This window comes from Hemiscyllium ocellatum, chromosome 6 (assembly GCF_020745735.1).
Source record: "Hemiscyllium ocellatum isolate sHemOce1 chromosome 6, sHemOce1.pat.X.cur, whole genome shotgun sequence".
NCBI classification, from domain to species: domain Eukaryota; kingdom Metazoa; phylum Chordata; class Chondrichthyes; order Orectolobiformes; family Hemiscylliidae; genus Hemiscyllium; species Hemiscyllium ocellatum.
Window position 1 is genome coordinate 85,585,940 of NC_083406.1, and position 17,855 is coordinate 85,603,794.

The 17,855-nt window shown below is 38.3% G+C and overlaps 1 protein-coding gene across 4 annotated transcripts in view; it reads right to left on the minus strand.

Annotated features, from left to right (window-relative positions):
* atp8a2 (ATPase phospholipid transporting 8A2) overlaps window positions 1-17,855 on the minus strand; it is a 564,661-nt gene that overhangs the window by 37,135 nt on the left and 509,671 nt on the right. For all 4 annotated transcript variants that reach the window (XM_060826104.1, XM_060826105.1, XM_060826106.1 and 1 more), the window contains 2 exons: window positions 9,586-9,674; window positions 6,699-6,803 (listed from right to left, as the gene is read on the minus strand). In XM_060826104.1, coding sequence (XP_060682087.1) covers window positions 6,699-6,803; window positions 9,586-9,674 — 194 coding nt within the window. The remainder of the gene's footprint in view (window positions 1-6,698; window positions 6,804-9,585; window positions 9,675-17,855) is intronic.

A 17,855-nucleotide genomic window follows, 5' to 3' on the forward strand; every position in this document is an offset into this window, starting at 1 on the left:
CAGACAGCCACCTAAGGGTGGAATTGAACCCTGGCACTGTGAGGCAACGGTGCTAACCACTGAGCTACCATGCCAACCCATCCTCTGTTGTGGATGTGGAGTAATTTAACTGTCATTATTCAAAATGCCTTTCATCAATTGTCACCCACAGGTTACCTGTGTCCCCCATGCTTTGAGTAACAAAATGTCTGAAGGCTGTCCATAATTCAAAAGCTGAAAGTGGTACTAGATTGAGGTTCAGCCTGCATCCATAATAAGTTATTTGTGGTTGTTAATAATTGTCCATTTTTAATAGGTGTCATGGTACGCTTCAACAACTTTACTAATCTTCAAGAAGGTGATTCGTAATCTCAAACTTTCTTGTATGCTCGTCGTATATAATGACCTCAGACTGCAGTCCCAAGGAAAACAGTTCTGATGAAATGGACGTAAAAGTCAGAATGAAGAAGAAAATAAAGATAACAAAATAAATAAAATGCAAAAACGACTAACATATGCCAGCAAAATTTAAAATGAGGGGAAGAAATTACAAAATCAATAGGTTTTTTCGGAAAATTAAATTGTTTAAGTAGTCCTCCAAAAGTGTTAGTCAGAATTATTTATACCCCTGTAACTGAAACTGACTAAAAGGAGAAGAGGTCCAATATTTGCAGTTGGTTAATGGCTAAGGTTAGAAGACAGTTAAGTCATTCACACAAAGACTTAAATTTTTCAGAATCATTATAGTGTGCACTTGCATTAAAGTACAGGTCCAAAACATTCCACAGCAGTTCAGGTCCACTACAGCTATAGCACTTTATAACCAATTAAGTACTTCTAATGTCTGGTGAATACTTTAAAAAATATGACAGTTGCCTTATCCACAAAGGTACCCAAACAGCAAAGAGATAACCAAAATTATCCTTATTTGTGAAATTGGTCAAGGCATAAATAAAAATCTTGAAAGTCAAGATGACAATTCACCATTGACAACACTCTATCACCTCTCTATGATGTCTATTCAATCGACTTTCCCAGCAGCCTGCAAATATAACCCAATAATTCTGTTTCTATTTCTTTTCTTTAAAAGGACGTGTTTTAACAAAATAGCGCTTACAACGTTCAGGGGCTTCAACACCAACATTAATCCTTTGTTTATGTTTTACACATGAAACTTTATAATACATTTTAACAAAATAGCGCTTACAATGTTCAAGAGCTTCAACACCAACAATAAATGATAAAGAACCAGAACTCTAGGGATTTCATTCATAAAGTTCCCATTCAATAAGAAACTATGAATTGGTTATGATTAAAGTCAACAGTTAGGCAAAGCTTAATTTCTCACCTCAATTAAAAAATCCAACATCTGTGAACAAAGTTTTGTCTTGGCTGTTTGACCCCTGTTCATCATGTTTAAAGCCAGCAGCTTAGTCTAATTTGGGACGAAGTATGTAGCCCACAGGCTTAGGAAGGATATATTGGCCTTGGAGGGTGTACAATGTTGATTTACAAGAATAATAACTGGGGTTAAGTTATGAAGAGAGATTATACAAATTGCACCAGTTTTCTCCAAAATTTTGAAGGTTGATGGGTGATCTGATTGAAGTTTTTAAGATATTAATGGGAAAAGACAGGGTAGATAAAGATAAACTATTTCAATTATCTGGGGATTCTAGGACTAGGGTACACAGTCTGAGAATTAGGGCCAGTCTGTTCAGGAGAGGCGTTAGACCATAGAATAATGCCATTTAGCCCATCGAGTCTGCTCTGCCATTCGCTCATGGCTGATACGTTTCTCAACCCCATTCTCCTGCCTTCTCCCCGTGACCTTTGATCCTCTTACTAATCAATAACCTATTCATCTTTGATTTAACACACACAATGACTTGGCCTCCACAGCTTTGAAGTACTTTGATACACAAAGGGTGATAGATGTTTGGCAGTTGATGTTGGATCAGTTGTTCATTTTAACTCTGAGATAGATAGATTTTTGCTAAGCAAATATATATAATGGGATATGGGCCATATATGGAGTTAGGCCACAGATCAGCCACGACCCCACTGAATGGTGGAACAGGCTCTAGGAACTGAGTGGCTTACTCCTGTTTCCATGTTCCCTATGTTACTAATGCACTGGTGATTCTACTATTGTGTGTATGGCTGGGCCTCCTTAGCATTGCCAGGCAGTGTTTAGGTATGGAACGTCTGCAGATATGGGAAAGCTCATAGAGAAAGAGTTAAGAGATGTCTGAGATGTTGATTGGGAGGGTGTGTGCGCCTGGGTTAGGATAAGGATCAGGCTTGTTTTGTGGAGCCTGGAGAACACTATTATTCCTCCATTCTAGATAAACATTAGAAAATTCACCTGGAACCACTAACTTTTGGAACGCCGCTCCTTCATCAGAAGAGGCACTCTGAAAGCTAATACTTCCAGGTGAATCTGTTGGACTATAACCTGCTGTTGTGTGATTTTTAACTTTGTCCACCACAGTCCAACCGGCACCTCCAAGCTTTTTAGGATTGAGATGAGAAGAAATTTCTTCACTCAGAGGATTCTGAATCTTCTGAATTCTCTATTCTAGAGAGGTGTATAAGAGTCATCATTGATTATGTCCAAGACTTGCATCAACAGATTTCTAAATATTTATTGAATCCCTACAGTGTAGATGGAGGCCATTCGGTCCATTGGGTCTACACTAACTCTCCAAAGAGCTTCCCACCCAGACTCACCCTATGCCTGTAACCCCATATTTACTACTAATTCACCAATTCTGGATCCATGGATACTTTGGGATAATTTAGCATGGCCAATCAAACTAACCTGCACATCTTTGGACCGTTGGAGCAAATTGGAGAGCCTGGCAGAAACTCACATGGGACTCAGGGAGGATGTGGAAAATCCACACAGGCAGCCACCAAGGCTGGAGTCGTACCTGGGTCCCTGATACTGTGAGGCAGCAACACTAATCACTCTGCCACTTAATGACATTAGGAAACATGAAGATAACACAGGAAAATGACAGTTAGTTAGATAATCGGTTATAACTTAGAATAGCAAGCAGGTTTGAGTGACCGAATGGCTATTGCTGCTTCCACGTTCCTAATGGAGCTGATAACCACATCAAACATAGTTAATGAACAATTAAGATTATAGTTCACTTCATCTGTATGTTAAAACTATAGTTAATTCTATTTTGAAACAATTAAGGTCCCAAATGTAATTAAAAGAATGTTCACTGGTCCAATTTTCAAATAACTTGCAGAATTCGTACATCAACAAGGGATTCTCTAAGGAACTGAACATAAATAGATTAGAGGATTAAAGCTGACCCAGGAAGAACCTGACTGCAACTGAATTTTGAACAGGCTTGAATTAATCCTTTGTTTATGTTTTACATATTAAACTTTAGAACACGTTTTAACAAAATAGCACTTACAACTTTCAGGTGCTTCAACATCAACAATAAATCGAAACAGAACTTCAGGAGTTTCATTCATAAAGTTCCCATTCAATAAGAAACTGTGAAATGGCTATGATCATTCAATTAAGAGTAACAGTTAGGCAAAGCTTAAGTTTTCACCTCAACAAAAAATGCCAACAATTATGAGCAAAGTCTTGTCTATTGTATCTTTAATTCTGTCTAGTAGGACATGAACTACAATCAAAGCTAACAAAGCACAGCAAATACTACCTCACTTTAAACAATACAGTAGAAAATCAAATACTTGAATTCAGCAAACCTTTTGAGTCCAGCCATTTGAAATTCAAATTTCACCACAGTACAACAGTATTGAGATTCTTTGCGAGCACATTTCACTGAATAATCAAGTATTTTAGCATGTATTATTAATTTCATTTTATAAGCAATAAAATTAGCAGTAAGCATAAAATAAAAAGATTGCATTCTTGCCCTTGCGGTCCGAACAACAGTCAAACTAATTAAGATACCTCAATAACAAACATTTTAGATCTTTCATGGAATTGTTGCTACAACTGGAACTTATGCAGATCTTGACTATTTCCTTTTAAATCTGATCTACGACTCTTGAACCTTTGTGATCTATGTACTAAGTTACAATGGTTTGTTACAAGTGTGTGCTGTCAGTATTAGTTGGTTGGTTAGTGATTGTTGTCAAGAGTATGGTGCTGGAAAAGCACAGCAGGTCGGGCAGCATCCAAGGAGCGGGAGAATCGATGTTCCGGGCATAAGCCTTTCAGTATTCCTGAAGAATCTATGCCCGAAACATCGAATCTGCATGTTCCACGGATGCTGCCCGACCTGCTGTGCTTTTCCAATACCACACTCTCGACTCTGATCTCTAGTATCTGCAGTCCTCACTTTCTCTGGTTAGTGATTGTGCTCATGGTGACTGAATTAAATCATGTTAAGCAATCAATTTTATGTAAAATAAAAATCTGATGGAACTCAATTTAGTCCCAATCTTATCATTAGCGTAGTCACTTTCTTTATACATTTTCAAGGCATTCTTCTGCAGCTACACTTGATTTAGCTTATCCCAAGAGCTCTGTTACAAATCTAAATCAATTCACAAGACCATTAAATAGATTCACTATCTAAACTTGCTCAATAATCGTGGAACTGGAAACACCACAGATTCACTAACGATTTTGTTTCAAAAACCCAACTTTCGAAAACCTCTCTCATTTTGAGAGATTTGGGTCAATTAAAATGAGAAGTCAGTCATTTGTCAAATAGTTAAGATTATTTAAGGAATGAGATCATTCCGTCTTATGTAGTTGTGACACTGACAAACATAATGGAACTGAAACAATGAGAAGAAAAATATACCAAACCATGATATTCAATGCAATATAGACAGTCCATGTAACCTGCTGGTGCAATGTTATGATGCCAGTCATACCTGCATGCCAAACTTGGTCTCACTGATCCTTCAGCTAAATATCCTGGTATTTACAGAAGAATTATTCAAATATTTTAGCAAAGAGATGTCACAGATCCAAAACAGGTGCTAGCTTTACTAATTTCAACAAAAAATAAGGATGGTGAGATTCAAAACTTATGAACTAGAAAGATGGAATCCTTGCTGTTACATTGTTCAGAGAATCCAAACTGAAGGAAGAAGAAGAATTTGAAGCAAGAACTCTTTGAGCTTGCTCCAACATTTAATAAGATCATGGCTGATCTGACTGCTCCACATTCCCACCTATCTCTATAATCTTTTTATCCCTTACTTAGCAAAGATCTACGCGACTGTGCCTTAAAAATATACAAGGACCCTTTTGAGGAGGAGCTTTCCAAAGACTTCCAATCCTCTCTGGGAAAATTATTTCTCCTCATAATCTAGGCCTTAAATGCACTACCCTTGACTAAACCATTCATACATTCTTTTCAAACAATTGTTAATATAGTTTTGGAGGCATATTTCATTTTACTTTCCTCCTAACTATTCTTTCACATTAGCTAAAAGGTGCAAGAGGAAGATTGCCTCTCCGATTTGTAAAGAGTTGCTAGCCAAGAATTCTGCAGATGATACACAATTGGACAGCACAGGTTTGAAACCGTATCCTGACCTGCACTGAATGAACATAGATGCAATACTGTGGAATACAGTTTGAATTGTATTGTTTATGATTTCTATCGAGGTTATGCAAAATGCAGAGATGCTATTTTAAATTATACACCCACACAACCACAGATAGAGACAGAAACATATACATTTAGAGAGACACACATCAATGTAATTGTAATTCCTGAAGTTTACTGCAAACAAGTTTGAACAGAGCAATGAAATAGCCTAGATGTAAGAATGTAACTTAAAAGAGTAGGGAAATAAACTTCTGGCTAAAGCAAGAAGAAAAGAATCCATGATTCCATTCTCAGAGTAAATGCTACAATTTGGCTGACAGCAGTGTCTTTTTTAAAAGAATCACTGCAGAGGATATATTTTGATGGAATGGATGTAAAACACAATGCGACTGGTTTGACAATTTCAATACAGCAGGCAAAACTAATTGCCCAAATTAGGTGTGTATGCAGGCATAAAATCGAATGCTCTCAGAATTACTCCTCTCTTCACTCTGTTTAGATTAGATTAGATTATTTACAGTGTGGAAACAGGCCCTTCGGCCCAACAAGTCCACACCGACCCGCCGAAGCGCAACCCACCCATACCCCTACATATACCCCTTACCTAACACTAGGGGCAATTTAGAATGGCCAATTGACCTGACCCACACATCTTTGGACTGTGGGAGGAAACCGGAGCACCCGGAGGAAACCCACGCAGACACGGGGAGAACGTGCAAACTCCACACAGTCAGTCGCCTGAGGCAGGAATTGAACCCAGGTCCCTGGCGCTGTGAGGCAGCAGTGCTAACCACTGTGCCAACGTGCCGCCCTAATTTCTTAAATGTTTTCGTACATTTTAAACTGAGTGGATGGACAGAGTAAAGAATGAAGAGAATTGAGTTCATGGACTAGAAAGTCCCAACTTTTCCAAAAGCCCAAGAAAGCTAGATCTGTTGAAATGTCAATGGCCAAAACGGTAATGCTTGTTTTTCTCTCTCTATAGACGCTGTCTGACTTGAGAATTTCTCACATTTTCTGTTTTTCAACCATCTAAAAATAGATATCCTCAAGCCACAACAGGAGAATTAAGCAAAACTGGCTGAATTTCTATACTAAACCTTTTAGATAGAATTGTCTGTATCATGACCATTATTCTCATCCTACCTCTTCGTACTGATACCACGTAGTACCGCTTTTGATGGATCTTGAGATCGAGCTTCCAGTTCCTGAACCTCTTCCAGCAAAGTTTTCCGGTAAGAATGCCAGCCTCTGGTGAACAGAGTTTTTAAGCAGTTCAGTATTTCAAAAAACAGGCAGAAAACAGAAGACATGAAAAGCTGAGGGAAGACTTGTTTAGCTCAATTGGAATAGTTCATTGATTGTATTGAATGTCCATGTGCTACTCTCACACTGAGCCACATTGGGGGCTGGAGGTAATGTTACAAATACACAAGTGAAGGTGGGCTCCAAAATCTAAAAATTGCCTAGAAAAATTCATTCACTGGTGTAACCAATCCAGGAAAACTCACGACTCCTAAATAAATAGAAAGGAATGGTAAGGACCAGCTCCTTCAAGGAAAGGCGGGTTCTCTCCTGTGCTCATGCTAATAGTTTCATAGCGAGCATGAGAGAGAACGAGCCTGTAATGCAGGGGTGAGTGGCAGCAGTCAGCAAGACCAGGAAAAGTGGTGATGGGAATGGGCACCAATGCCAAGGGATAGTGGAGTGAGACCAAGAGCCATGCCAATTGGAGGCCAAGACCAGGGATCAAGGTCAAGGACCTGTAAAGCAAGGTTAGGGAGCAAGACTGAGGACCAAGGACCATTGGCCAGAAAGTGAACTGAAATAGCCATATTAAATCCTCTGGTTATAAGAACAGGTCATAATCTAAGAATTCTGGAGCAAGTAACTCACCTCCACACTCCTCAAAAAACAAGTCAGGTGTGTGATGAAAAAAATCTCTATTTGTCCAGATGAATGCAACTTCAACATGAATCAAGAAGTTCAACACCACCCAGGACAAAGCAGTCCACTTCATTACCACCTCATATCATCTTAAATATGCACTCCCTCCACCTCTGACATGCAAAGGCAGTAGTGTGCACTAGCTACAAGATACACTGCAACACCTTATCATGGATCAAGGCTTCTCAGACAGAAATTTCTGAGCTGGTGATTTCTATAATCAAAAGGCAAAGGACAGCAGATAGATTAGAATGCAACCACTCACAAGTTCCCCTCCAAGCCATATACCATTCTGACTTGTAACTGTATCTCTGTTCCTTCACCATCACTGGATCAAAATCCTAGAACTCCATCCTTAAGCGCATTGTGGGTATCCCTATACCAAATGGACTGCAGCAGTGAAAGAAGGCAGTTCAGCAGGATATCCAATGAGGTTGTTGTTAGTAGAAAAAAATAAATAATTTAGCTTGGTTTTCAAAGATTATCTCAGGGATTCAGATAAACTGAGCTGATGTTGGAGGCTAACCAACATGCATTGTTGCCATCCCAAGCCAGGATAAATAGGAGGGTTCACAGTTGGAAGGGCAACCAGCTGTATAACCTGCTAAATCTCCCCCAAAACTCTATTTGATATGAAGCATGATCGATCAGCAGATGGAGACCTCATATAGCATAAAAAAGTGTGTAGAGAATGGACAGAAGAATCCAGAAATATCAAGTGGCTTGATAAACAGGTTAAATAAGTGGGCAAAAACTTGGCAGATGGGATATAATGAGGAAAAGTGAGGTTAAGCATTTTGACAGGAGGAACAGAGGAGCTGAATATTATTTAAATGGCAAAGAACAGCAGAAAGCAGAGAGATTTCATCTATGAATCACAAAAAGTTAGCATCCAAATTCAGTGGGTATTAGGGAATGTTGGCTTTAATTTCAAAGGGAATGGAGAATAAAAGTAGAGAGGCTTTGCTAAAAATATACAAAGTACTAGTCAGATTATAGCAGAAACACTGTGAACAATTTTGGGTCCCTTATCTAAGGAAAGATACAGTAGCATTGCAGACAGTCCAGAGAACTGCTGATTATGCTGATACCAGGTATGGAGAAACCGTCTCCATACAGGAAGTTGAATACATTTGACCTGTACTCATCGGAATATGGAAGAGTGAGAGGTGCCCTTATAGAAACATACAAGATTCTTAGAGGAGTTGACGGAGTAGATGAGGACATTTGTTTTACCTTGTGAGAGAGTCTGTAACAAGAGGGCATAAATGTAGAATAAGGGATTGCATATTTGAGAGAGAGAGAGGAGGAGGAGGAATTTCTTCTTTCAGAGGGTAGTGAATCTGTGGAATTCTTTACCACAGAGGACTGTGGAGGTAGGATTGCTAAATGTATTGAAGCATGAGATAGACAAATTTTTAATCAGTAAATGAATCAAAGTTATAGGGAAAAGGCAAGAAAGTGGAGCAGAGGATTATTAGATCAACCATAATCTCATCGAAAGGCAAAGAAGATTCAATGAGCTGAATGACCTATACTGCCTCTTTGTCTTAAGGTTTTAATATGGTCTAAGAACACAATGATATAGTTCAGTCATATCTGATCATGGATAGCGAAGCCAATTTTACACACCAGGAGAGAGAAAATGAAAGAGAAAAAGAGACTTATAAAATGTTTGTTTTTTACATAGCATTATGGATTATCTTAGAATACCCCTACGATGCTTTTCAGACTTTGTAGTCAGTAATTTCAAAGCTAGTCAATGCTATAATATGTAAAAATGTGACAGCCAAATTATGCACAATTTGATCCTGCAAATAGTAATGAGATGAATGACAAGATCATTCTGTACACGGTGTTGGTTGAGGGATAAATATTGGACACGGCACAGGGAGATTTCTGCTGCTATCCTTCAATTTGCCATTTTCTTTTACATGTACCCAATGCAATAGACAAAACATTGTTTAATGCCTCATTCAAAAGTGTCACATTTTGTTTATTAGCAGTCCTATGAAATATCTTGAAACAATTTACTGTCATAAAAAGGCTACTTAAATTCAAGATTTTGCAGTTCAATAATACTTACGCTCTCCAAACTACATCTTTTAGCAGGCACGCAATGGGGACAACGAACAAACCAAGCCAGAATGTCGCACATTTTACCATCACACCAGCCTGTAAAAGAGAAAATTAAGGGCAAAATAATCATCATCTATTGCGAGAGAAGAGATTGTCAGCAATTTGGAGGTTAGTGAAGCAAATCACAAGGTGAGGGCTGATGTGTACAGTCATTCTGGCAACCACTAAATCTGACTAAAAAGACTCCATTACTTTTATATTATCAAAACTTGATGCAAGACAACACATTCTAATTTAGTCATGAAACACCTTTTAACTATTGTACACGACTGATGGGCAGTTACCATGACAGCTAATTAGGAAGTTTTAAAGTGTTAAACACTTGAATGATAACAGTGCAACAGGTCTGATTTATGTTGCATCATACTCAAGACTTAGAAGACCAAGGCCTTTGAAAACATATGAAGCTAGAAGTCACATGACATCAGATTATAGTCTAACAGGTCTATTTGAAATCACTCAAGCTTTTGGAGACAGGCCCTTCGTCAGGTGGCCACCCCAGTCCAACACCGGGACCTCCACATCATGGCTACCTTTGAAAATCACCTGTTTCAACAGAGAAGGAAATTTATGGTCATTACTTGATCTGACCTAAATGTGACTCCAGGCCCATTGACAGGGCCTAGCAAGTCTCTCCATTGTATCAAATCACAGCAAGGTCTTAATGAATGATTAAAACTGATGAACCGCAGGGAATTGAACAAGGCACAGGAAATAACAATGGCAAACCCAGCTTGATGACCTTGAAAGAAGCCCCTTACTATCATCTGGGGGCTTGTGTGTGAAAATTGAGATAGCTATCCCTCAGATTAGCCAAACACAACCTGACAGTCGTACCCATGGATTCTTATCTTACAGATCATTTCCCAGATACTATGTGCAGTACATCATCCAGTTGCCAAAACAGAGCCAACAGTAATGGCATAACAGTGGTATACAGTTGGGAAGAAGCTGCTCTGGAGGCTCATTAACAGTTATCCTGGACTCCATGAAGTCTCATGGCATCAGGTCAAACAAAGTAGGAAACGTCCTGCAATTGCTCCCTACTGTACTGTCTCAGCTGATAAATCAGTATTTCTCCATGTTTAATACTACTTGGAAGAAGCACAGATGGTGGCAAGGGCACAGAATGAAGTTTGAATGGGGGGGGGGGGGGGGGGGGGAGCACTTCAATGTCCATCACCAAGAGTGGCTCAAGAGCTCCAGTACTGACTGAGCACTAAAGGATGTAATTGCTAGGCTAAGTCTGTGGTAGGTTGCAGGGGAGCCAAATGAAGGAAAAACACAACTAAAACAGGAATTGCTGGTAAAAGTCAACAGGTCTGGCAGTATCTGTACAGAGTTAACACTTCAAGTCCAGTGATTCTTCTTCAGAAATCAAGTGGAACAGATTGTAAGGTTGCCCAGAGCAAAATATAAGGGGAGTAAGGCCAGATATGTGAGAAATGAGTCAGACCTGACTGAGTGCTGGTTAACCACGGTTTGGGAGAATAGGGGAAAACATTCCTTGATTCAGGAAAAACAAGCAGCCCTGTGGAAGATGGCATCATTGCAATAGATGTGATTTTACATCAGTGACAACAATCAAAATGCTTTCTTTCACCTAAAAAAAAACTTCACGACAACTAAGATTGTGAAAAGTTTTACATAAATGCAAGTTTGATTCTCTTATGAAAAGCATTATGTGAAAGTCAAATAATGTTTTCAAGCATGCAATACATGGGTCAGTTACACAGCAGTTGTGTGCTTGACAGTTTTTTGGTGGCTTTAGAACATTTCTCCTCATCAATCCCCTGCTGTTACTCTCCAATATTCCATAATTTAAATCACTAACTTGATTTCTGGACAAAAAGTCAGGCAATATTCAGTTTGAGGAGAGTTTAATTAAGAAACGTTATTCCAATGAAACCTACAGAATATGTGCCTCCTAACTAAACTGAATTTCAGAAAGTTCAGTCCATAACAAAGAATGAATTAGATCCACAGGCAGTAAAAGCCTTACAGAATCAGTCCAAATAATCCAGGCATCTGTTCTATGTCTATAGCTGGCCAACTGTGGGAATTTACAAACGCCTGCTGTCAGCATTCTCACAGATGAGTAAACATGCAATCGGCAGTATCTGTGTCTCAAGTGACTTCAGCTGGAAACCCTGGACAGGAACTGTGCTCTGACTAGTAGGTCTCAGACCGCAGAGAAAGCAGCTGTTTCATGCCTCTTCAGCATAACCTGGCACCAGTGCAAAAAAAAAGCCTTCACCTTAAGTCCATCCTGTTTCTGTTACATTTTCCTACTTTGCTTTTGTCTTCTGACCATGTGTACACAATGGCCCAAACTATTACTTTTTTATTGAATTGTTGGCCTTTAACTCCCAAGTTCATTCAAGAGGGGTTTTTTTTGCGCAGTATCAGTGTTTTTAAAAGGGTTCGTTTTGCAACTGCTCCACTCAGCAGCTTGGCCCAAAAGTTGGGAAAGTTTATTCCATTAGTGAAGGCAACTGAATATGAGTAACTGCTAAAGCTGGACGCTAAATTAATATTCTAGTGGTTTGAAGGACATAATTTGAGAAATGGTTTCATAATTGCAATTTCTATCTGTAAAGCATTTCTTCTTGTCTGTAACCGTAAGAAAACAGCAAAAGTAACAGACTTATACGAAAGAAAGTGTCATAATCGCATTAGATTCTTGTTGATAACCCAAGTAAAAACTGGAAATCTTTACAATACATTTAGTCTCACAGCACATTCACTTTTCTAACAAGCAGTTGTCTTGTTTTCTCACTCAATATTCCTCTAAAAGACTATGAATGCAATAATGAACACTCTGGGGTAAAATTCAGATAAAACTCTAAGCAATAATTATTATCCTTTTTTGTACAGATTTGACTGCAGTTCTATTTTTCATGAGAATTTTAACAGTGCAAAACCAGGAAAAATAAGTTATACACTAATCATGAGGTGTAATCTGGACCATCTTGTTATGAGTCATTATTACTGATTAGATCACTTAATCACATGAGAAAAACTGTCACACTACATTAGAACCCAAAAAAAATCTAAGAACTATTTTCTAATGTTCATTGTTAGCAACCAGAAGCAACTATAATGAAGAGGATACTGCTTTTAACAGATGTGCTTTAAAATATATTGCTGGCTATTGGAAAGATATTCAATTATGCTGAAAACTCTTCAATGAGTCAGACTGTAATGTCCAGAAAAAAGTATAAACACTCATTCAAGAAAATAAATGAAATATCCAACAGTTAATCAAAATAAAATTAGAGTTTACTACAATATTTTACAAGAATACTAAAAAAAATACAGTGATAATACTCTTTATTCAATCACTACATTTAATTATGCTAACCAAAGGTATGGAAATTTAGTGTGGGAAATTGGGATTTGGAATTGGTTAATCAAAACATTGTCCTTCAACATATCTTTCAACAGGATTGCACAGCTGTCTGTCTTAGACATGTTTGAGACCGAAAGAGCAATCTGCAGTACCATTGTATCCCTCAGCAGACAATGATCCTGTTAAAACTTCGACTGATAGCAATATGGTTTGGGGAAACAGTGGTGCTGAAGTGACTGAGATTCAACTAATGAATTTAATCAAATGGCAGAAAGAGAGGCAAAATAACTTTCAGCTGGGTGAAAGGCATTAAATTTTAGAATAAGTAAATGGTTTGTTGTGCCGCATCATTAAAATATTTTATTCCTTAATAAAATCTAAACATAATTTTTAGACTATCTTAACAGGAACTCACGTGAAAGGATCAATAAACTTATGGGAGTGTGCTTTGTCTTTTATTTTGCTCCTGCAGCAGCAAAGAGAAGAATGGTTCTCAAATAATTCCTATCTTCAGTCTGGTCAGGAACAGGTTTTGTTTTCACAATGTTCTAATGATGTATCCTGTTAGGATCATGTTTGTCTGCCAGCATTGGGCTAAAGCAGATTTAAATGTTTTTTGCACAATCTGGGAACAACAATGAATGAAATACAGCTCTCTGCATTGCTGGAATTTACTGACATGGAATTGTTGAATGAAACTGCTTTAGGATCATCAGAGGACAAGCCTAAATTACACTGAATATAGGGAGCCTGGATCCAAAAATCACTTGACATCAAATAAATAAAACACCAATCATGGAATAGTCTCTCCTGAAATAGTCTTCCTTAGATCCTTCCTTTAAACTGATGTGATAGGATATGCCTTCAAGCTGATTTTAAGGATTTGCTACATAAAGTATTTTGTCTTAAACTTCCTATTATCACCATTTTGCAAGTAGTTATCATGAATGCTAGTAAAAGCAATTTGTTGTTGTTACAAAATCTTTCCCAGTTTTTTGTTGATGCCCCCACTGAGTTGTACACTAAGAGGTGTGCCAGAGAGACTGTCCCACATACATCAAAATTTAGTTAGATATAATATAGATAGATTTATATTCTGAAGGTGCCAAACAGTCCAGAGATATACATCATTTGAATGTGACATTGACCAATGTCAATAGAATCACTCAACCTGATCTGATGTGAGCACGCAATACTTATTTGAGGGTATAAGGGAATAACTATATCTTGACCAGCATTGATAATGCATAGTTGGTAGCTATTACCAGCCTATGCTCATTTTTAGCATACTTTAGCATACTCGGTCAGAAAGAAAGAATATATAACTAACATAGGTTGATTCAATGTAGCATGCAATGACTAAGGGAGAAGTGCACTGATAGCAATGCCATTTTACATAAGAAATGTTGAAACAAAATCCCATCTGCTCATTCACGTACTTGTAAAACATCTTGTGGGCCTATTTAAAGAGTAAGGAGTTCTCAAGCTTTCTTAGCTAAAACTTATTCCTCAATAAACATCACCACAGAAGTATATGTGCGTACTAAATAGTTGATCTTAATATTTAATTGGGCTGGGATCTGTTGCTTGAAAAGCCTGCAGATATTAACTGCGATGTCTCTTTAAAAATGTAATCAGCATTTAGAGCGGGAAAGCAGCTGGATAGAGATGCTACATCAGTCTAAGTGACGCATTGTAGAAGGAAGTAAGAATATTTGTGGAGGGAGTAGGGGCTGACCAACACAGGAATCTGATTACATGAAATAAGCTCAGTGGATCGGGGATTAAGGAGTGTTATACATGTCAGTTGATCTTTTGTTGAACTGAAGTTGGTGTAGTCAAATTTGGAAAGCATAGTATAAAGTAAACATCAGAAAATATTATGCAACATAGGTCCAATTAAGAATATGCTCTCTGATCTCACACTGAGGCACAATGATTCAAGCCCCAGACTGTGCTGATTTCACAACAGTGGACTAAAGCAGACTTAAATTTTTTTTGCACCAGTATTGATAATGCATAGTTGGTAGCTATTACCAGCCTAAGCTCATTTTTAGCATACTTTAGCATACTCTAGCATACTCAGTCAGAAAGAAAGAATATATAACTAACATAGGTTAGTTGGACTGTGGGAAGGAAATACAGCTCTCTGCATTGCTGGACTCTACTGACATGGAATAGTTGAACAAAACTGCTTGAGGATACATCATCAGAGCACTGCTACAATTGATCTCAGTTGTTTACTAGTAGGAAGAAAAACGCACACAGATAAGTTTGCCTTTCCTGTCCAATTCCTAACACCCCTTGATGGAAACTATGTGCATTAACAACAAGGAACAGGAGTAGGCAAAGTCAGACTTTTGAGGCTGCTCTGCCATTTAATACAATCATGGCTGATCTTATCTCGGCCTCAACTCCAGTTTCCTGACCACTCTCCATAATCCTTTAACCTGTTACTAATTAAAAATCTGTCTCTCTCCTCCTTAAATTTACTCAGTGTCCTGTTGTCCACCACACTCGGGGGTAGTGACTGAATAACATAATGGTAACATAATATTAAGAGTGGACCAAATTCAGATGTGATGCTGAACTTTTGCCACACTAATCTGTCATTTGCACCTTTAAGGCAATGACTGCTGTAAAATTTAAACCATTGCTTTGAAAAAAAGCAGAAAAGCTGAAAATTGAAATAACTGATTTTAAATTTTTTTTAAAAATTGATTTATTTTAATCTCTGCAGTTCCTGACTAAAAACATCACAGTTTCAAAATACTGAAGAGTTATTGTGAAACTTGGCAGTGGCAGTGCAAACCTTTTAAAAATGAGGCTTCTGGATTTCTCATCTCCAACACAGTAGGAATCTATTTGAATCTGTATAAACTCTGTTTAATATGAAAGCTAGTTATTTCTTGCAATGAGGCCTGCCCCATGCCTTGTTTCACAAGGATGTTAGAAACTGACTCTGGAAAATCAATGTAAAGAAAAAAAAAATCAAAGTCCAAGTTGTATAAGTTTGGGAATGTTCTTCATTAAATAATTATTGCATTTTCTTTTCTATTTAACATATGTATCCATCCCATGTGACTTAATGTACTGCTCAATCATACAACAATGGTGTCAGTGACTCTGTTCGATGTTTGTTGATGGGAACAGAATGTAGACCAGACAGAACTGCATTCAGGTAGATGTACAAACACACAAGGAAAATCATAGAATAGAATCCCAGAATGGGCAGCACGGTGGCACGGGGTTAGCACTGCTGCCTCACAGCGCCAGAGACCCGGGTTCAATTCCCACCTCAGGTGACTGTGTGGAGTTTGCACATTCTCCCCGTGTCTGCATGGGTTTCCTCTGGGTGCTCCGGTTTCCTCCCACAGTCCAAAAATGTGCAGGTTAGGTGAATTGACCATGCTAAATTGGCCGTAGTATTAGGTGAAGGAGTAAATGTAGGGGAATGGGTCTGGGTGGGTTGCGCTTTGGCGGGTCGGAGTGGACTTGTTGGGCTGAAGGGCCTGGTCCCACACTGTAAGTAATCTAAAAGAAAATCCCTACAGTGTGGAAACAGGCCCTTTGGCCCAACAAGTCCACACTGACCCCCCCGAAAGGTAAACCACACAAACCTATTCTCCTACCACTCTACATTTACCAAAATAATGCACCTAACCTACACATCCCTGAACACTAATGGCAGTTTAGCATAGCCAATTCACCTAACCTGTACATCTTTGAATTGTGGGAGGAAGCTGAAGTATCTGGAGAAAACCCAGACAGAAACAGGAAGAATGTGCAAACTCCACACAGCCTAAAGCGGGAATCCAACCTGGGTCCCCAGCGCTTTGAGGCAGCAGTGCTAACTACTGAGCCACCATGCTGCCCCATGTTTTTAAATCATAGACTTTTCAAAATTACACAGAGTTATTGAGGAATGTGTCCTACTAGTAAGATACATAAAAGTAGTAAAGGCACTTTCCTGGAGGAAGGGAAAATTTGCAAGGCAACTTGTGCAGCTGCCATAACCTCCAATAGTCACAAAGCAGCATTAATGCAGGACAATTAATTGAAATTCAATTCAATTTAATTCCAAAAAAGGATACCTATCTGGAGGCTTATTGAAAGAAAGAAAAAGGGGGAGAAAACCTGATAACAAAATTTTAAATTCCTATTTATTTAAGGAAAAAAGAGCAACTTTAAATACAGCCTAACATCTCAGAACAGTACAGAAAAATTGGAGACTGTTTTCAAGAAGACATGAGCTGTATTTAGTTCTTGTTCACTTCCTTGGATCAGGAAATGATCTTCAGACAAAATCCTCACACAGAAGCACTTTTTGTCTTCCTTTTGCCAAACTACTAAACCTGATACTGTTTTCTTTGCTTTGCTACTATCCCATGACTTGGCCCAAGAGATTCACTAAAATTCTTCCCAGTTAAGAACAAATTTGTCTTTACGCACAAAACCTCAGGAGTTTTACAATGTTGGTTAAAACAAAAGGTTAAAACAAAACTTTAAGCTCATGAAAAATCACCTTTTACTTGCTCTTTTAATTGGCCTAGGGTATTTACTAACTTAGCAATACACTCCTGCTGTTCAGGGTCAATTATGCTATTGCCTTCGGCCTATGATAATTATAGTAATTCACAAGTTACTTATACAATCTGCTTGGTGTTGAATGACACATTTGTCCTTTTGTTATATTAGGCAGACTTATTGTTCTTGATTCGGCCTTACCAATTAGCATGTTTTGCCAATCTCTGTCAGCTTGTATCCGTAAAGAATGAAAAGAGCCCAGCCAGATACTAATTTAGATACAATTCTTACAGGGAATTCATGTATAAATTCCTTACAAGATTGCGCTATGATTTAAT